The following is a 16,170-nucleotide window of genomic DNA, read 5'->3' on the forward strand; positions in this document are numbered from 1 at the left end:
CGACCTGTCACGACCGGTTTGGGTCTTCATCTGTCCACCCGTCCTGCCGCCGTCCTCACCAGCGGCGCCATGTCCTCCAAGCGACCTCCTCGACTGCATGCGCTGATGGCCCTGCTGATGTGGAGGACCTCATCTCTCGGATACTGACCACACATCAGAAATATCAGAGACCTGACTGACAGAGCACCATGTGCTGCTCTAGGACCACTGTATGCTGCTCTGAGATCAGGGCTTGGTGCTCAGAGTAGTATATACTCATCTGACGTCACGGTTATCCGGGATCTCACTGGCGGTCGGATAATATTTTTGATGACGCAGCATTTGCCGAACGGATGGGATATCGAAAAGCACTGGATATTTTAACTGTCGTGATAATCACTCATATTTTACTGTAGATCTCGCAAAATAAAGAGATCGCTGAAATTTTAAAACGCAGAAGGCAAACTGAGCACAATTCTTAATCATCATCATCATCATCATCATCATCATCATCATCATCATCATCATCGTGGTGCACCTAATGCACGTCATCACAACACTTAGCAAGACCTTCCCTAGCAGCTCCTCGTCAGTCACACAGAACCTGCAAACTTCTGGCAGGTCTCTGAGTTACTGGGGTTGGCCCAAAAATTCGGACCAGTTTCAAAAGCGGATAATTGGTGGTAGAGACAGCGTTGTTTTAATTAATATGTTTTTAATACGATAAATTAGAATTTAATTAATTGACAGTTGTGAATTTTTTCCATTTATGCGAGTTCCAAGAGCCTTCTCTAAGCGGTAGATCTTTAGGACAAAAATAAGTTGGAGATTTGAAATGCAATATATAAATGAATGGTTGGAAAGTTAATATCTGAATGCACTTCTATTATTCAATGAAGGTCATTATATTATAGAGCAAATTATACGAAGATAAATTATTGTCTCGTTTTCCACCCGCCATTAATACCAGGAACGGTAACTCTGCCAAAAGTATTTTTCGATTGTTGGCGCCATTGCGACTTCTTGCTGTCATTGTTTCTCAACACTTTTCATTCAAAGATGTCAGGACCAACTGATGGTAAATCAGCGAAGTCATTTCGACGAGTGAGTTTTGTTTGATCCCAATATTTGTATTTTTAATGGGTTAGATCTAGGCATGGTGCATGACGTCCCCTGCATCCCAAGTAACGCCTTGTCCCTGTATTTTACAGTGATTTAAAGGCATTTTCATTCATATGTATAGCATTACATATAAAGACGTGATGAGATCGGATGTAAGGTAGCAGCATCTTCGATGCATCGGGACTTTTGTTTTCAGATCATTGGACAAAAGAGAATGACCTCTCTCAGTGTATTTACAAAAAATGGAAACGCTCTACCTGGTGAAGGTGAGTTAATGTCAGTGGGTCCTTATTCTGTTATAAATGCTTTTACATTTTACTTGAATATGAAACTCTTTCATGTGTAAAAGCGATCCTTTCTGTAGGTGATTTAATTTGCAAGTAGTACAAGGGTAAGAAGCCTTGACCAGGCAGGGCCTTGCATGAGCTGGAGACGGGGCGTCATCAATGACAAATGTGACCTAACAGCATGATTGATCACAAAACCGTGTTTTTCCATATTTCCTTTCAATGCGAACGGTCCGGTGTCGCAGCGGTTAGCGCCTGTCACCAATACAGAGAAGGTTGATTGTCATGGGTTCAGCTCTCGTCTAGGGAACGCTGTTCTTTTTCTGCACGAACATTTATTTACAGGGCTGGCTACCTTGCCGTGATGTATTCCGTGATATAGGCTGTCATGAACCAGCTTGGTCGTCTGGAGCCGGTGCCCGACCACCTGAGATCGCCACTGCATCTGTTGTCCGTTACCTGGGGCAACCGGAGGAGCAGCAGGTCCAGTGGGCTAGGAACAGTGAGTCGGAAGACTCACCTCCAACGTCCTCGCCATCGTTCGTTGCCTGGGGCAACGGTGTGCGACCCGTGGATCTCCGCCAGTAGTGGCAGTAGTGTGGCAATGCAATTCTGAGGCTGTCCACTACTGGTTGTCGAGCGGCAGCCAGTCGCGAGGACACTGCCGTGTTCCCAGCTGCGTTCAAGACTGGGGAGGTGTACGCGTCCGGGAGAGAGTTCGTCGGACACAGACACAGAGAGGAAAGTGTTTTTTTTTTTTTGCTTTATCTAACCTTTACTCACCTGATGTCAAAGTGCTTATTTAGAGACCCATAGTGCGTCCTTGTTGTGTTTCTTGTGATTTTAATTATTTTTGCTGTGTAACCGTGTTGTAGGTCGTGTTTGCGCAAGCGGGTGAGTGTGATTGTCAGTGCGTTCGCGTGCGGACGTGCGAATAGGCGGGTGAGTGGATGTGAGAGGACGAAAGTCGGGTGAGCCCTAGGGAGAGTTAGGCCCATCCTTCTCCCCGCCTCATTCGTCACATACCCTTAGATGCTGACTCGGTGTAAAATAACAATTTTCCCCCATCCCTTTCAATGATGATTACAATATGTCATTTACACTGTTTGCATGATAGTTGATGTTGTAGACACAAATATGAAGTCCAACCTTTTCGGTTTTATCTACGTGTGTGTGTGTGGAGACCGTAAAAGACTGTCAGTAAGCTCGTCTCTGGCACAGCGCGAGATGACCTTGAGCTATTTTCAGCTCCCGTTCTGCAGAGAAGCATCTCAGGCATAAACAAACACAGAATAGCGGATGCGGAGAAGTGAACCTCCCTTCTGAAGCAGTCGACGCTAGGACCGTTGTAAAATTCTCCCGAAATCCTGAAAACCCTGCAGCTATCGACGCTGGGATTGTTGCACACTTCACATCCACAGGTGAGTGTTCTCACCTGCACACAATGTTGTGCCAGGAGTGCCTGTACGTGTGTATACGTATGTATCTTTATAATGATATGCGTGATAAAGTGTAGACTGAAATGGGGTGCTGAACCTGTAGATGAATGCCATTTTATTTAATTACTTATGACACTGGAAGCCAAAGAAGCCCCTTTAATATTGAAATGATTTGCTGTCGATGTGATGTTGTGAAATTTTGATACACATGATCGGAACGGGATGATAGGAACCACACAATTGTCGCGAGTGCCATTATATGATATCACAAATGGCGGCACAACTAAGGTAGTCCTGCAGCCATCAGTGATGAGGATGAGAATTTAAAATACTTGCTAATTCTGTTTGTACAACAGACATTTGTACATTATAAAGTACAGTGTGGCTAAGTATTATCAACATCTAGGCTGTTTCGTCAGTAAAGCACTGTATCCGACTACCCGGCCATTTTAGACATCTTGTATTGGGAAACAGGGCCAGGCATCCTTGAGAAGCATGCCCCACAAACCCCGAACACATAAATACCTTCTCGCCTGGCTTTCAGACGAAGACAGATCAAGGCCGCCAAGCTGGTAAGTGGGTCATTCTGCACTTGCTGAAAATGTGTTTACCACATCTCAGCAGAGGTCAAGCTCCTGACTTCTAGGCTCTCCACAAATTTGTCTCAATAGCTAACAGATCCAGCTCTGCCATTGTCAGGTCGGTTGAGCAGCTGCCCAAAGTGCTCTTTCCATCTCTCTACATTTATCAGTGAAGGTGTTACCTTCTTGCATTTTTAAAGGTAGGTCTTGACTGCCACTTCTACTTCCTGTTAGTCTTTATGTGATCTTGTATACTACGGTCATGTCTTGTCTTCTCTTATAGCTAGGTTTTCTGCAAACTTTATTTATCTCCTTTAGCGCTCCTCCTCACTTCCTTGTCTTTCTGGGAATATTCTTTTACATATTTCTCTTTTAGGTGTAGAGACTGTGTGCCTAGCAACTGGTGTTTTATCTCTTTCCTCTGCTTTATTGTTTTCCATGATTCCAGGGTGATCCAGTTCCATTTTACTGTATTTCTATAGCTGATGTTCTCCTTAGCCACTTCTTTCATTTAAAGTTGGTGATTGTGTGAATGCCAGTGGTCAACAGATGTAGACACCTACAGGTGCCCAGGGCCAACATCCTCTTACATTGGCAGAACAGTGGTGCTGTGTAATGGTTTGCTGTAAATAGGTGTCATCTTGCTTGCTGGCTGCCCTGTATACCTTCTTCACAAACTCCAGAAAGGACAGAGCTCTGCTGCACGTCTGGTGCTTAGAGCCAGGAAACGGGACCACGCCACCCTTCTCCTTCGTTGTCTACACTGGCTTCCCATCCGTTCTGGCATCCAGTACAAACTGTCCGGGCTGTTTTAATTTCTTTGATGGCACCTGCCCTGATTACTTCTCTGAAATGTTCTTCCCTTACATCACAGCTAGACAACTCCGCTCTTCGTCTTCACCAGAACAACAACATATTGACACAGGAATTTTGGTTATTGTGCAGCCAAACATTGGAACTCCCTCCCTTCCCATATCCGCCACCTACCCCATTATTGAATCGTTTAAACATTCACTGAAAACACACCTCTTCCATAAACATTACTCCTAACAACCTTTCCCATAATGCTAGTCCTTTTTCACAACTTCCTTTAGCAATATCATGTTACTCTCAGCTCTTGTTCTAGTTATTTGGATCCTCTTTGTGTTTACTGTATTTAATTTTATTAGCATGCTCCTTAGGAGTGTGAGTATGCTCTTTACAAATTTTGCATTTATTATTATTTATCTGCTACGATATTGAACTTGCGTTTAATGAAAACTTTCCGCTGAACTGCTGAGTCTTTAAGTTGATCCATGTCAAAGTGTGGATGTCTTTATTCTCCTATATTAGCTTTTCTGAGCTTCGGAGCAAGTTTTCCGATGAGCAAGTTATGGTCACTACCTATGTCCCCCTTTTGACTCTGACGTCTTGAAGTGTGTGCCACCATTTGCTATTAATGAACTGTGGTCTATATGACTCTCTGTCCTGCCATTAGGTGACTTCCAATTCACTTCGTGAATCTTCTTCTATTGAAAAATTGTTCCTTCAATTACAAGGTCGTTTTCCTCGTAAAAATCACAGTCTGCTGCCATTATCAGTTATATACCCTATACTTTCCTTTCCCATTTTTTTTTTTATCTTCTGAGAAGTAATATTTGTAAAACACAACTTGTTGCATCCCAATCTCCAACTACAAAAATATTATAATAGAATATGGCACAAAGGTGCACATGGGTGGTGCAAGTGTGGAATAAATAAAACACAGATTTGATACACAGTCACAGATTCCTTTTTTTTTTTTTTTTGTCGTTCGCCTCTTTCACACTTGGAGACCAGCTCTTGATATGAAATCGGTGGTCTTCTGCAGAGACTCCACCGGCCCGTACAGCTTGTTGTGCAGGGTCTCCGACTGTGGCCACGTCTCTTTCCTCAGGATACGGAGATTCCTACAGTCCTGTAGGATGTGTTCTACAGTCTGGTCTGCCTCTCCACAAGAGCATCTCGGGGACGGCACTAGGTGCAACTTCCTGTGTAGGTGGTGAAGCAGCCTGTTGTGCCCAGTCCTGAGGCGGAAGATAGCGACCTGGTCCGGTCTGGACAGCTGATGGTAACTGTCCAGTGGTTGCTGTGGCCTGTACAGAGACTTAATGATGGTTTTCATCTCTGACATGTTGACTGCATTGTCTTCTTGCTCGTCCTCTGCACCCAACTTAGCCATTCCTGTCAGCTTCCTCATTCCCATCTATCCCGCAGTGTGATGGGATCCACTGCAGAGCCGTTCTGAGGCACTTGATGTTTAGCAGCGCGGCTTCCAGGTCTGGCAGTTTGTTATTGTTGACTGCCTGCAGCACCGACAGAGCATCGGTCAGGAAGACGACCTGGCTGTCATGGTCTGCTCTGCTGCTGATGATGTTTGCTGCGTGGACCAGGGCTTCTACTTCTGCTCTATAGTTTGTACAGTGGAGGCCAGTTGGTATTGCTGCTGCCTGCCACTGTCCATTTGGGAACTGGATGTACACGCCGGCCCCTCCCCTCTGGATAGCGTCTGTGGCTGACCCGTCTGTGTAGGCCCTTATCCATGATTCCTGGGGGTACCTTTCTTCTAGCATGGCTAGCGTCAGGGCTCTCTTGCTCACGTCGCTATGCTCATCCTTTGTTGTGAGGTGAGGAACTGTGGTGCAGATGGTAATGTTCCCTGTTCTGTCTTTCCAAGGAGGAGGATCGAGGTAGAGAGATTCCTTTGATTTTTATCTTTACATGTCTGTGAACAAAACAGAATGTCTGACATGGGTCAAAGCAGAAAATTCAGCAAAATCGTAACTTAATAAAAACTATGGAACACAGAGAAATACTGCTTCGCCACCCTGTCGTTTATCACAACCTGTTCTCTAAAGTCGTTGTACCTTTTTTTAAGGCATAATGTTTTAGCAAAGCAGATTTAAATTTAGTCAAGTTTTAAAGACATTTGAGTTTGAAAATGTATCGTAATTTTGTCACATGACCTTTTGCCTAATTTATCAGCAAACGTTAAGGGGAAAAATGCTCCACACTCCGGCACAGGCATGGCGCGCGCGAGAGCGGAAAGTATAATGTCTTTTTTTTCTGATCTTTCTCTCCAGCCATGGCCCTCAGAATGACGCTGCTTCCTGTGGCAACCATCCTGATCACGTGGACTGCGACGTCACTAGGGTCTCCCCTAGAAATCTACGACTTGACGCACGAGATTGGACAAGACCCAATGTCCTGGCCGTTATTTCCCAAGTTCAACTTCACCATCCAGATGAGAGGACGCCAGCCAGCAGGATACTGGTCTCAAATATATTTTTAGTGGTTCAAGATGTCGAGGCCTTTAGTGAATCAAATTATTTCATTATATTATACTCAGAAGTTGCTATCCAGTTTATTTTATATATACAATTCCATTCTGTAGCTACAGAATGCATTCTAGATATACAATTCAGTTGTATACATATAGAATGAATTCTTTAAATACAGAATTGAAATGTATACGGAACGAGGCTGGCTCATTTGCATATGGGGCAAGAGGGTCTGTAACTATGTAGCGTAAAGTTTTAAAGTCATGTCTATTTATGGTGTACATTTTAACTTCCAGCTTAATTCTTGAACAATGCAAGAGTATCGTATACACAACCTTTTTAATCACCATCGTCATCTTTCAGGCTGGAAAGTAACACATTCGAAATGGCCGAACACAGTGGTACTCACATGGACGCCCCCTCCCACTTTACGGAGGGAGGTTTGCGCGTGCATCAGATACCCGCTTCTCGCCTCATCGGACCAGGAGTCGTCATCGACGTGACGGAGAAGGTCGCCTCCAACCCCGAGTACCTAGTGAGCGAAGGTGACCTACAGGTAAAGTGGTAGTGTGTGGGTATAGACTCACAGATGTGCCTTTTGTTATTATTATTTTCTTAGTACCTAGTGATAGAGTGACACGCAGGTAGAGTGCACGTGTACTCACAGGTGTACTCTCTCTCTCTCTCTTATTAGCATTCATCGCGTTCCTAATGAGTAGGTATAATACACTTGTGAATGAGCAACATTGAAATGCGGAAATCACCAGAAAAACACACCAGAATGTACTTCTGTGAGACTTGCAACTGCAGCATTCCTTGATGTCGGCTGCCAAGGCAAGCTGAAGGAAATGGTGTTCTTTCTTTGGCTGCTGTTGCTTCTGTTGTTGTACTTGATTCTTTTTAGTCGTCGTCATTGTCTTCATCTTTGTTTTCTTATTTCTTACTTGTTCTTTTTCTAGTTCTACATCATCCATCAGACAGACAATCAAACCAAAGTACTCGAAAAGGTTGTGCTAAACCAGACGTCTAAACCATTTTTGCAGTGATAATGTACTACAACGATTTCAGTCAGCCAATCACGAGAATCGTTAGACCGAAACGGCATTGCCACGGGTAGATGAAGGCACGTCATCTTCGCCTGCTACTTTGAAGTTTAGAGTGCCTCAAAGATGTGCTATTTGGCCTCTTGTATCCCCTGTGTAAGTCCAAGCACTTGGTCCCACAATCTACCCTTTAGGCTTGCAGTACCACATGTGTCCTGCCATCTGGCCTGGTTTCCCAACTCTAGCAGGTCTGCACCACTACACAGCAAATAGTGGAAGGGTAGATATCCATCAATAAACTGAACATGAATGACGACAAAACTGAGGTCCTTTCGATATTCTGCCAAGAGCTAGAAATATATGATATTCTCTACTGCGCTTACATGCTCTCTCTCTCTCGCTCTCAGGGGTGGAAATAACTCTTCGAGATGCAGAACGTTTAGGTCTTCATTGTTATTTCTTTGTTGATTTCGACAAAAGGTCCTTGCCGACATCACAGGCCACGCAAAACCCATTTGGGTGTTTATACTTGTCGATCCTAGACTTGCATGACACCTGATGCTGAATACACTTTAATGTTTTGTCAATAGGAGTGGGAACAAAACCATGGAAGAATCCCCGACGGTGCAGTGATACTGATGAGGAGCGGATGGAGCAGCCGGTATCCAGAAAGGCAAAGAATCTTAAACACACGGAACATTATGGATATAAACAGTTTCCGCTTTCCAGGTCAATAAGCGAACCTTAAGATTTTCATATATTTAGTGGCCATGTGAAAAGTCAGAGTACGGTAATCTTGATGGAGGTGGTACAAACTTGAAGTATTGTCAGGATAGCTGATACAGCACTGGTCTTCATCTCTTTACATTAAACGGTCTAATAAAAAAACCCGGTAGATACAGAAACAAATTTGAAATATGCACGAATACAAATCACAAATCCAGTTTTGCTATTACCTGACCTTGCTAAGTTCGTTTTAATTCGTTCATTTTCCTCCGTAATTTACTCGTGATATAAACTAAGTTATTTTCGTTACTAAATACTTACGCTCAATGTAAACTAAATTATTTACCTTAAAATTTAGTATGCATACGTTTCCTATGCATTCTTCAAACTTGCATGAAGAAACACTTCAGTGATTTCTTTTTTACTTTTAGCTTATCCATGATATTTCATTTTAAGGTGATTTCTTAGGTAGATTTACATTACTATTGTCTGCCATTTCAAACACGCTTTGTGCCTCTGAAGTATGATCGACTTCTTTTTTTATAACTAATGTTACGTGATTTGTTGCTAATACTAACTGACCAGTTTGTTGCTAAAAGAACCTGCGCCGTCTGTTTGAAAACAGGTTTCAAGGTAGATGCTGCTCAATGGCTGGCCAGTCACCGGAACATCACCGCAGTTGGAGTCGACACCCCAAGCCCGGACAACCGCCTCAACTATGGTGACGGCAAAGGGTACCCCGTGCACACGGTTAGCAATGGCTTGATGATCACCTGTTGGTTTGTCTGAGCAAAGATCTTACTAGTAAACTGGTCTTCCGGATAATGGGAGCGTTTTGCATAAAGGTTAAGGCGCTTATTACCCCACAGTCTCATATTAAAACAAAATTGACAAAAAACAATTTTTAATTTTAAGTATGTTTTCTTTATGCACATAAGTAAATCACTTATGCGCTTTATGTCCACAGACAGTGTTACTAAGTTAAACTTAGGACATGCACATTCTTTCAACAACAAAAACTTTTTTTTTAGCTGTTCTGATCTTGATGTATTAGTTTCCTGGGAGAAGATTTCGACAGGACAATATTAAAAACACCCTTCGAAGAGTATTCAACTCTTGTCTATGTTAAAAATACATCTGAAACATACTCCAACATATTGTGGAAACATCAGGTGAAAAAAAAAATGATCACAATAAGAGGTGAGACACAAAGGAAGATTTTATACTACGATTAGCGCTGCTTGTGACATCTGCACTGTAGGCATCCAAAACACATGAAATGATTCAACATCTACAGAAACAGAAAAGGACACCTCTAATCATATCGATGGAGCAGAATACAAACGTTCGCAGAAATTCAAGCAGAAAACTTGCAGTCTAAAAGACAAACAAGAAAACGGTATAAAAGATACTAATCCTTCTCTCTAAAGAGATCTCAGTATCCCTGGTTACTTCTACCTTTAATAAGGCACTGGTAGTAGAATATGGGCTCCCAGCTTCCCGTTCGGTCGGGTGACTACGAAATAAGGTCGCGAAGCGTGAATGAAGCTCACTGAGAGATTTCATGGCGGTGTTTACAAATAGCACCAGACGTTCAGCGTCACACATTCACACCCTGCTATCAACCACTGTTATCCTGTGACCACATTCACCGGGTTCAAAATCACCATAAATCTGGTATTAAAAGTCTCGTTTAACCATTGACGTCCTCTGTGTCACAGACTCTGCTGCCCAAAGGTATCCTCATCCTGGAGAACGTGCGCATGACGGCGGATGTCCCCCCTTCCGGCACCATCGTCATTGTGGGCGTCATCAACCTGAGCGAGGGTAGTGGAAGTCCAATGCGACTGTTTGCAGTCCGTAACGGCCTGTGGTCCAGAGGCGTCAGCTCCTCCACGCGACCTTCTCATCTGATGGCATTTTTCATGCTCCTCCTGGTGTGGAGGACCCCGTCTCTCGGATGCTGATGACACGTCGGGATGACATGACCTGACTGACAAGAGTCACTAGATGCTTAGGATTACCGGATATCTTATTGTTACTCTGTGCTGACACAACAGACGCTAAACAAATGCGATGAAACCAGATGACTGTGTCTCTTATATTTAATTATATATTACATTACAGCTTTTGTACTCTCTCCAAGGAATGTACCAAATATTCTAACTATTGTGGTAATATTTCAGAGAAGTAATGCTGAAACCTTTCTTGCAGTCCGTTTAGATGGGCAATAATTACCTTCTTCACCTGATCAAGATTCAAGTTACGTCAGCCTTGCTTTTACACAAGCACGGAAACATATCAAAAATATTTTCTTGGCGTATCTTTTGCGTCCACAACAAAATTTTTCGGACAAAAGCATTCATCTTGTCAGTTGTTTGTAATATGGTGGTGTCTTTCCCTTGCAGAGAAGTATTCACAACGTTCAGCTTCTCAAATATGTTCGATAAATATGCCATTAGCAGCAGCCATCGGTTGTTCTTAAGCCCCCACCCCGCACTGTCTGGTCATGGCCTTCTGTCAGGGTCCTAGAGTACTAGGACTGAGCACGTGCGAGGACGAAAGGGTGTGAATGATGGACGTTTCCTGAATGCCTGCCTTTTAAGATGTTTAAAAAGAGAGAGAGAGGTGTGACTGGAGAGGGAGAGGGGAGTCAGCGATGAGAGATTGAGGGAGAGAGAGGGCAAAAGGCGAGAGGAGGGAGATTGGAGGCTTGATTGTTGAGAGGGGGATTGTGTTTTGAGTTTTGGAAGTGAGAAGTCACTGCATGCCGAGACAGTGTACTTGAATAGGGAGAAGAGATTTGGAATTTGAAGCCCCCTCACCACTCGGTTACACTAATGTAAACTAATTTCACTATATAAGAAACTTAAAAAAGGACCACCTTCGCGCCCCCCCTTGTAGGCACGTCGCCCCCCGCCCCCCAGGGCAGGCGCGCCCCACAGGTTAGAACTGCTGCTCTAGCTCCATGTTTTCCAGAAATATCAGATGGATGCCATAGATCCCACATGGCTTGTTGATATATTTGGTATTTTTCTTACATATATTAAATATTTTAGGAATTTGGGAGGTATATCCTGAGTTAAACAATGTAAATCAGGATACATCAAAACAATCATAAAAAGGAAAAGGAATAAATGATCGCTGACGAATTGATTTTCCTTTCCAAACAAGCTGAGTGTTTTGTCAAAAAATAAGAAAAAGAAAAAAGCAAACAACAAAGAAACAAACACAAAATCAAACACCATCTTCTGATTTTCATCTTTTCACTTCTCGATGCACCTTTACAACAGCACTTTCGTTTCCGTGTGTGCTATAAAAACTTTTTCTAAAAAGTAGATAAGTGTGTAACTAACAGCTACTATAAATTAAAACTAAAATGTAAATAAAAGCTAAACTTCAGTGCCGTCAAGGAGATTTCAAAGGTAGATAATCGCATTTCTTTATTTTGCCAGGTTCTAGCTGTGACCTCTACCTGCGTGCACACGTGCACAAACAAAACACAGACGTGTGTGTGTGTGCGCGAGTGTGTTCATTTCGAAGACCAATCATTCAAGGGAAGGAAGTGCTGCGGTGAAAAACGAAATCAATTGTCGAAAGAGTTACGTCGCTTGAAATCAATTTCCAGTTGAATAAAACTTAGAAAAAAAAAGTATTTACAGATCAAATTCCGATGTAGAGTCAAAAACGCTTCTTTAGGCAAGCGTTTGATACTGAGGATAATGTAGTCAAAAAGGCAATAATGATTATTTTATAAGTAAAGAAATAAACTGAAGATAGTTTTACTGTTGTATTTAACATTTCAAGCATACGTCATGATTTGTAGGTTTTATTTGTTTATTACAGCACAATGCTAATGGAATGCTAGCATACACTCGCACTAAGGGGAAGCACGTAACATCAGTCTGCCCAATACCAGTGGGACATTATATGAAACTGGGTGGCCAGACAGGCTTTCAGGGGATAACAGCTGACTCGCATCTCAAGGCTTCACGTGTCACTGCGCACCGCGGTCACCTCTAGGCTGCGCTCTCGCATGACCATACGTCTGTTCATTCTATTATATAGACATTTTGCTTGGTCACAGGCTTACCACGAACTAATATCCTATCTACGTCCATGGTCTTACTTTGACATTATAATGTGCTCGCGCGTTTATTACATGCAAAAAAAAACATTCACTTCATTCTCGTTTCGGCGGTGATGATCGACTCATCGACACGTTAATTTACTGTATCAGTATGACGGGTTACCTTTTGGAAATGTTGAGGGTTTACTTTTCAAATCCTTTTCGTGGGTTGTTTCCCCAAACACACATCGACATTTCATACAGCAGCCATATGGCAGCAACCTGTAATTCCCATCAGTGCCAACCTGACCCTGCAGTCAGCTTTTCGTTTACCATTACTGCTTTGTTGAAACTGTCGGCAGCGATGATGAACAAAAGAAAATCTGTCTCTGCAGCCTGGTCCCATTTGTTCTTATGTCGCATGCTGCAAGGCCGTGGGCGTATTTAAATATAATGTTATTTAATTACAATATTTATTATGACAGGTGGGCATGAAAGGGAGACTACTTGAGGTTGAAATATTCCGATGCCACACAGCGGCCACTTCCACCGACACAGACAGATTAAAAACGAGTTGGTTGGGACAAAGGACACTTCACAGTCATGCCTTACGTTTTGATTAGCACACATATACGCTTGGTAAGCTGCCCGTGTGTTATTCGTGAATAATGAACGATGCACTGTTTACTTTTTGTAGATGATTGAGCTTCTGTCAGCCTCGATGACTTGGCATGCTTGAAAAAAGCTGGTAAAATATCAAGCATCTTACAAATCATCATTGACAGCAGTTTAACCTGCACTCTGTAAGTGGCACAGAGCAGATTCAAGAAGTCAATCCTAGATGGCATATTTATATAATAGAAGGCACGATCTAGGAGAGGAAATATAGTTGGGCATTTCGAAACGTGCATTTATTGTTCAATATTGTATGTTTTACTTGCATTTTTTCTTGTCATATTCGAAAGTAGTAAATCATTTCTGTTAAGTTACTTCTCTTTATTCCTTATTTCATGAAGGAAAATGGGCCAACCATTGTGGGAGATCAATGGAGCGACCCAGACCTGATGAAGTATCTTGGTGCAAAATTGATGAAAGAATTTGGCAATAATTTGTGAGTGTCAGAGTATGATAATTATAAGAACATAAGTGGTTTACTGTATTCTCTAATTCTTTTATAACCAAAACGAAGACAGTGTCCAGTTAATCATTTACTTGTGTCACCCTTACAATGTAGCTTTTACCTCTTTTCTTGACTATTGTTTCACATTGTCTGGCAAACTTTATTGTAGACCAGAGTAAGGATGGCAGCAAAATCACATTAACTTTTCCTTAAACCCTCATTTGGGATGTTAATATGATTAATGGTAGTGCTGTATAGCCTGATGATTAGTGTATGTTAACAGCAGAAGGTTGTCAGTTCAAGGCTCCTAAGCCTGTAATTAGAAAACTTCCCATGCCTATCCAGTATACAGAAGCTGATTTATCAGGTAAGGGAAAAGAAAGATAAGTTTCACTCTTCACATGCCATTACCTACACACAGTGCCCCTCTTTTAAGCCTATTTTTAGCATATGGGATCTTTTAACTGTTACTAGTGTAATGAGTATCCACATATTCACTTGAAATTACATTTGAGTGCAAAATAATCATCCACTAGCTACAAAGCTTTTGTCTTACCCTTTCATAATCTTGTTAGTTTGATTCTGAAGTTGAAGGTTGGAGAATTTTAATCTCAGTTCTACATGAAGGTTGTGTTCACATGACAAGATTATTCATGGTAGAGGGTTTTTTTTGCCTTTGATCATCTTGATGTTGTATTTTGAAGTTTTAAAAGACAAAGGAAGAGGTATTATGACTTTGATAACCCCTTTTTTGTCTGTTCCTTTAAATAGTGAGGAATACCGATGTGAAGATCCTCCAAGAGTGGTTTTGGACAAACTAGAAGAGCAGGGATACCGTGTTGTCTGCATGACTGGTGTGGGACAGACTTGTATATGGACTTTGCATAAAGAAACAAAAGATAAAGAGTAATTTCTAATTGTTTTGGAAAATTTGATTTCTTGTTTTCTGTCAGAACTGATGTTATTTGCTGATGCAACGTTTATATATTTCTTTCTACCTTCCACCCTATGATACAAATACTACTACTAGTACTTGACCACTTTTATAAAATAAATGCAGGATGTAACTATGAACTAGGGAAAAAAAAATTTTAAATGAAAGTGAAAATAAAATCAATTTTTAGCAGTAGTTATAACTTAAAGAGCCTTGTTGCTCACCACATTTGTCTCTCCATTCACTTAACTATATATAAACATGCTGGTCAGTTGGAATCTATTATTTGCCTCTTACTCCGGCCAGTTGACCCAGTATAAATATACTGCTTTAGAATCTCTTGTTATTCAAATTTTGTGTTCACCCAACCCCAAGTATTCCAATGCAGGTCCTGAGTAAACGTAAACACAGTGTTTACCTTCAAGCAGATGGAAAAGTGGGTCTTTATTTGCTGTTAATACTAAAACTGTCAATACTAATATAAAATCAACAGAGTTTATGGTATGGAGTATAGCATCTTTTTTAGGCCTCTTTTAAATAGTAAGTCTCAAGCAACCAGGTATTAGATTTATCCATGTATCTACCAGTTCCTGTAGGTACTGGTTTCATATTTCACAGTGAATTATGCAATTGAGGAATTAACAGTTTCCTAAAATTTTATTGTTGTATATCAATATAATCATGGAATTTTAATGGCAAATATTTTGTGATTTTTGCTCGGTCATTAATTAAATCTTTAGTATTTTGTTCATTTACTGAGTGGATGTGGTTTTTCGGCTATTCGTGTTTAGTTAAAGTCTATTGCCTTTATTGGGATTGGCATCCCTTTGCCTATTAGGCTTGAAGAGGCCAGCTCTCTGCAGTTTTATTTTCTGCTTGGATTTGTTGTGCATTTAGTGTACCAACCTGTATTTTTTTACATGATCAGCATTGTGCTGGACTGTTTACTTGCTGTGGCCTTTTGTTTCCTTTCCTGATATCAACTCTTTTATCACTATTAGTCTTCTCTGGCTACGGTCATCTCTCATAATCCTATTTGCCCCCAATGGAGTATAGGGCCACTGGATCTGGGTGTCCCTCTTCAGTTGGGTTATTGTGATCCCAGCTGCCTCTGCCTCGCTGTGGACTAATCTCCATGTACGTATGGGTCTCCCTGCTCTTCCCCAGTGGGTTCCAGTCCAGGGCTTGTCTTGTTACATTGTCAGCTGGTCGTTCACAGGGCATGACCAATCCAACCCACTTCTTGGTGTCTTACCACCATCCAGTTTCTTCATTTTTAACAAGTTGTCCCTGCCATAGATTTTCCATCAGTGCCAAAAAGTCATTTGCTTTAACATTTTACTGCAATTTCTGCTTTGTGATCAATTTGGGGGGGGGTGTCCAGTAGTGCCTGTCATCACTACAATGAAAGTTGGCCGTCCTGGATTCAGCTCTCGTCTTGGTCACGCTGTTCTTTCTCTGTATGCAGCATCACAGTGCTGGCTACATGGTGATATAGCCATAGTTGCTTTCCCTTGTAAACATAACGTTTTGCTGATTATTGATCTATTCTAGTCAAATGACTTCCCAGT

General features: G+C 41.9%; 1 protein-coding gene and 1 long non-coding RNA gene across 2 annotated transcripts; both read left to right on the forward strand.

Moving 5' to 3' along the window:
• The first annotated feature begins 3,378 nt into the window (after positions 1-3,378).
• On the forward strand, positions 3,379-10,727 carry LOC112571038 (kynurenine formamidase-like). The gene is made up of 6 exons (XM_025249826.1): positions 3,379-3,399; positions 6,510-6,699; positions 7,071-7,263; positions 8,341-8,479; positions 9,102-9,226; positions 10,198-10,727. Exons 2-6 carry the CDS (start codon positions 6,512-6,514, stop codon positions 10,441-10,443), a joined length of 891 nt encoding a protein of 296 aa, XP_025105611.1. The 5' UTR covers positions 3,379-3,399; positions 6,510-6,511; the 3' UTR covers positions 10,444-10,727.
• A 575-nt stretch (positions 10,728-11,302) lies between these two features.
• Positions 11,303-14,483, forward strand: LOC112569855. Its single transcript, XR_003100540.1, has 4 exons — positions 11,303-12,077; positions 13,243-13,348; positions 13,562-13,656; positions 14,437-14,483. It is a non-coding gene; the product is annotated as an uncharacterized LOC112569855 (long non-coding RNA).
• Positions 14,484-16,170: the final 1,687 nt, after the last annotated feature.

This window comes from Pomacea canaliculata, linkage group LG8 (genome assembly GCF_003073045.1).
Source record: "Pomacea canaliculata isolate SZHN2017 linkage group LG8, ASM307304v1, whole genome shotgun sequence".
Taxonomy (NCBI): domain Eukaryota; kingdom Metazoa; phylum Mollusca; class Gastropoda; order Architaenioglossa; family Ampullariidae; genus Pomacea; species Pomacea canaliculata.